Source organism: Mastomys coucha, unplaced genomic scaffold (assembly GCF_008632895.1).
Source record: "Mastomys coucha isolate ucsf_1 unplaced genomic scaffold, UCSF_Mcou_1 pScaffold1, whole genome shotgun sequence".
Taxonomy (NCBI): Eukaryota; Metazoa; Chordata; class Mammalia; order Rodentia; family Muridae; genus Mastomys; species Mastomys coucha.
The window spans coordinates 29944056-29949137 of NW_022196891.1; the positions used below are offsets into that span (position 1 = coordinate 29944056).

Here is a 5082-nt window from a genome sequence, read left to right on the forward strand (position 1 = left end):
AAGAAGAAGAAGAAGAAGAAGAAGAAGAAGAAGAAGAAGAAGAAGAAGAAGAAGAAGATGATGATGATTATGATGATGCAGGCTCAAGGGAAAAGGTGGTGGGGTCTGAGTTGGAGGTTCAAAGCCAGGGTCTATGCTGTCTGTACCCTGACCTCATGCTTGAACAGCACAGTTCCTTATCAGCCTCCGTCTAAGCTGGAGGTTGCAGGGTCAGGCCAAACAGGGACTCTAGTGTCATTGAGCTCAGCCACCCTTCCCCCACCCCCACCCCTGCCACTCTGCTCTGTGTCTGGGTCCTGCTTATTCCTCACCCACCAAACTTGGTCTCACAAGCTAGGATTTATGAGGGCTGCCCTGCCATGGCCCCTGGGGTAAAAAAAATCAGAGCAGAGCCTGTGGGTGTGTATAAAAGAAGGCTCAGGGAGTCTGGGCTACACAGCTCTTAGAAAGCCTTGGCTGAACCAGATGAGCGGGAGGACGATGCATCTCTGGGCGTTCTTGCTGCTCTGGGGTCCTTGTGCCTTCAGTCTTCCGACAGACACTGCTACCTTTGGACGGTAACATGGGCAGAGAAGGGGTGGCAGGGTATGAGAACTGGCATCTTACTAACGCTCTCAGCTTTCGATATATTGGGTCATCCAGTCCTTATGGCCAGCCAGTCAGAGATGGATGATCCTGCTCTGACCATCCTAGGGGCTAGCCCAAAGCTACGCGGCCATAATTAACTAGGCTTGGAAGGGTTCTCTTTGGAGTCTCATCCAGAGGATGGGGAACTCAGACGGGTTACAACATCCCCTGGTCCTTAAGATCACAATGCAATGACTGAGGAGGGCATGTGTATGTTAACACTCCTTGAGCAAGTTGGTTGTGGCTCCTCTAGAGTTTTCCAGATTAAATTCTGCTTCACTAAGCAGCAGATGAAGCTAAGCAGCAAGCTAATCTCACCGTGAATCCTCAGTGAACCATTTTAAAGCAGAAAGATAACAGAGCCTGCTTCACGGGCTGCTTTGAAGACTTGATGAGATGATACATAAAGAGCTGCGGATGCCATGCCCGGAATGGTGTAAGAAGCCATGGCCACAGCATGGACTATTACGGAGTGTAATAAAGGGGAGGCTCCTGGCAGCCCCATGCAGGGAGGACATTCACTTAGTGCAATTCCAGGGCTGTGGGGACAAGGTTTCTTGAGGCAGGAGCAGGGAAGAGGCAAGACTAAGAGAAGGCACTGGGGACTGGGGACTGAGATGAGGACGTCCTGAAAGATTCGAGGCAGTGAGAGTTGTAAATCTGCTTGGTGCTTAGGAGTTGGTGGGTTGCTTTCATCCTAAATTGAGTCTCCAGACCTCAGCACCCATTTTGCAGATGGGGATACTAGGAAGGTCTGAGGGCCTCCCTGGTCTTTGTTTCCAAAGCCCCGCCCCCTCGCTCCCAGGTTTGCTGCGAGCAACTGCTGTGGAAGTGTGATAAGAGGGTTGTGCTTCCTAGCATCCCATCCCAGGAGAAAGGCTGAAGCATGCGCATGCGCACGCGGCAGGGAGCCTGGGATCCGCTAGAGGGTGTGGGGCTCTGTGCTACCTGCTCTGCGTAAAGTATTGTGCAGGTCACCTTGGGGGGGCTGAGCAATGGGTTTTCTTCTCAAGGCCATTGCCTTATGTACACACAATGCCCAGCCTCCAAACTAAAGCCTGAGCTGTGACTGGGCAAGACAACCATCAAGGTGCAGGAGGATGGAGAGGTTAGAGGATGCTCAGAATCGCGCAGCACGCCCTCAGCATCCTGTGGCTCTATCCCCGCTTATCCCCGTAGGCTAGACTTGCGGAGAGCACTCAGGGGAAATGGATCCATGGGCTGGGGCCCTTGGTGAGAGCATCTAGGTATGGGCTCGGGTCGTACCTTGAAGGACTAAAGATTTAGGAAAGGAGTAGAAGGGGGTTTTATGTTTATTTTCTTTTGGGACAGAGCCTCACTATGGAGCCAGGAACTCACTTTATAGACCATACTGGCCTCAAGTCCACAGAGACCAGCCTTCCTCTGCCTCCTGAGTGATGAAATTAAAGATATGAGCCACCACACCACAGAGGAGTTTTCTAAAACAGGAAGGGCCATAAAGTACAGCAAAGCATGGGCCTTTTCAGAAAATGGTGGGAAATAGACCTTTTTGATATATATCCCCTTTTCCTCCTTTGTAGAGTGGGAAAATAAAACACACCCATCTGGTGGGATGGCTGGGGTCAACTAAACTAAGAGTGGAAATACTTGTAAGCCGTGATAATAAGACTGAGTCATTTCTGCCGGAGATTCCGCAGATATGTGTGAAATATGGGCAAAACAGGGAGGTGAGGGCACGGAGTGTCAAGAGGAAGGCTAGGGCTCACGCTGGAGAAGAAAGAGGGCTCTCTAGATGTCTGGGAAAGCCCTGGCTGCACCTTCCTCCAGCAGCAAAACCGTAGTCTTCACGCCTGTCTGGCCCCAGCAGCCCTGGGTAGGATAGACAGACAGAGCGTGGACTGTCTCGTTTTTGGCATTTCTGAGTCATCTTCATCTCTATGAACCTTCAATGTCTCCGCCAGAAAGCAGGGAGCTAGCTGTCATGTGGTTTGTATGAGGGCGCGTGCCAGGCAGCTGGTCTGCCACCAGGAGCAGCTCAGCGGGCTGCTGTTCAAAATTAAATCTCTTGAATGAATTTCGTCTCCCAGTCAATAACTATTGGAGGATAACTGATGTGAGGTGAAGAGAGGCCCAGGATTCAGGCCCAAGACACATCAATCCCCAGGTGAGGCACACAGGCAATCTATAGACACTGGCCTATCTTAGTCAAGCTGGGTTTAGTGGGTACATACCACCCGGCTCTGTGATACCCCAGGGGGCACCAAGTCCTTGCAGCCTGCTGTGGGCATCTGCTGCCACCCACAGGCCATCTGTGGTACTGCCTCGTCCATCAATCAAAGGAGATAGCAAGAGACTGTATAGACTTATGTTTCTATCCAGGACAGTGAGGCACTGAGTAGGTGTTCAACACAGGATGATGATAACGATGGATGGACAGACGGACAGATGGATGAGCAAACTGCTTTATCTAACTAAAATAAGATCTGGGAATTACTTAGTACTAGCATAAGTGATTCCAAAAAAACCCGGGGCACAAAAAGTGATTCCTACTCGCATGGGAAAGGGTTAGTGTTAGTACCAAAAATCAAAGCAACATCTGGGCTCTGCTGGTGTTGGAATACTGCATGCCTCCTCTGTTTTTCTTCCTCTGCCCTGGAGCAGAGTCCTGCTCAAGAAAATGCCTTCCGTCCGGGAAATCCTTGAGGAGCGGGGAGTGGACATGACCAGGCTCAGCGCTGAATGGGGCGAATTCACCAAGAGGCCTTCCTTTAGCAATGTCACCTCCCCCGTGGTCCTTACCAACTACCTGGATGTGAGTCCTGGCTCTTCTTCTATTTCTTTTCCCCTCTGGGACTAGCAGGACCTCACTCCTTCCACACCATGTTTGACTGAGAGCCAAAGAGCACATGAGCACTCTTTCCTTTTTAAAGCTGAGAAGTTGGTGAGGAGGAGGGGTGGTTGTGATTGTTTTTGTAGTTTGTTTGTTTGATTTGGTTTGGTTTTGAGACAGGGTCTCGGTGTGTGTAGCCCTGCCAAGCCTGGAACTTACTATGCAGACCAGACTGACCTCGAACTCACAGAGTTCTACCCACCTCTGCCACCCGGTGCTGGGATTAAAGGCATGTGACATCATGCCCAGCTATTTTAACTTCTTTGATCAGGCTTCCACACCCCAGGGAGCCTCCTGTATCTCAGGACAGCAGAGGACAATCTCACATCTCAGCAAAATGAAAGCCAAGAGCCCAGAAGGGAACCAGGCAAGGCCCCCAAACCAGAGGCCCCTCTGAGCCCTAGGTCCCCACTTTCCTTCTGCTCCCCCCACCCACAGACCCAGTACTATGGTGAGATCGGCATCGGTACCCCACCCCAGACCTTCAAAGTCATCTTTGACACGGGCTCAGCCAACCTCTGGGTGCCCTCCACCAAGTGCGGCCCCCTCTACACTGCTTGCGGTAAGAGTCAAGCCTTGTACCTCTCCCCCAGCTCTGCCTGTTGTACCTGTGAACTGCTTTCCCTCGGCTCCACGCCACTGATCTGAGGAAGAGAGAGGAAGTGTCTCTCATCTTTCTGAATTGGCAACCAAGGTGAACGAGCTAGCTTTGGGAAAGGCCGGGACACCTGGAAGGCCATTTGCCATGATCCAAGGATTCAGACAGGAACAACGTTGTAAACCCATTCCAAGTCTTGAGGTTTTTCCAATGCCCTCATGCTAAGTACTTCTGTACCCAGAGTCCTCTTTGACTCTATATCAGTGTTAGCAATGGCTTTAAAATTCTTTGTTTGTAACAAATGTCTCAGAAGCACAAGCACATAAGACAAAACCAAGAAACATCATTCTTGACCGGTATACATTTTTTCCTAAGCAGAAGACTCGGGAAACTCCACACACACACACACACACACACTGTCTTCAACCATACTATCCATGTCCATCACTTGTCCTGCCTCTGAGCCTTCTATGTAGGTCAAATACTCTTGTGCTGATGGGGGCCTGTGTCCCTCTGTAGGGATTCACAGCCTCTATGACTCCTCAGAGTCCTCCAGTTACATGGAGAATGGGACCGAATTCACCATCCACTACGGATCAGGGAAGGTCAAAGGTTTCCTCAGCCAGGACGTGGTAACTGTAAGTAGGATCACTCCTATTTACTCATGGGGCCCATGTGGTGCCGTACAGGTATACTCCAGCCCCACCTTGGAGCCTGGGAAGTTGAGTGCAGCCTCCTTGGCAGCTTCTAGCTGAAGTTCCGAAGGCCAATTGCAGTAGAGTAAACTGGCTGACACTGATGAACGAGGTTTTGCATCTAACTTGCATGTGGGCATGCCTAAACCCCAGTTTCCTTCCTAGTAACCGGCCTGACTTTGCTAGTTGACACTAGCCTTGGAGTATTGAGATTAGGGATCAGGGGTTTGTTTTCAGGGCAGTTTCAATTTCTTTCTGTCAGTATCTAAGCGTTTCCTGTACCCGGGGGG

General features: G+C 50.7%; 1 protein-coding gene across 1 annotated transcript in view; it reads left to right on the forward strand.

Moving 5' to 3' along the window:
* The first annotated feature begins 362 nt into the window (after positions 1–362).
* The window catches only part of Ren (renin), a 9081-nt gene continuing 4361 nt past the window's right edge, over positions 363–5082 (forward strand). Inside the window, exons 1-4 of the mRNA XM_031382752.1 lie at positions 363–557; positions 3271–3421; positions 3938–4061; positions 4617–4735. Coding sequence (XP_031238612.1) covers positions 466–557; positions 3271–3421; positions 3938–4061; positions 4617–4735 — 486 coding nt within the window. The 5' untranslated portion in view covers positions 363–465. The remainder of the gene's footprint in view (positions 558–3270; positions 3422–3937; positions 4062–4616; positions 4736–5082) is intronic.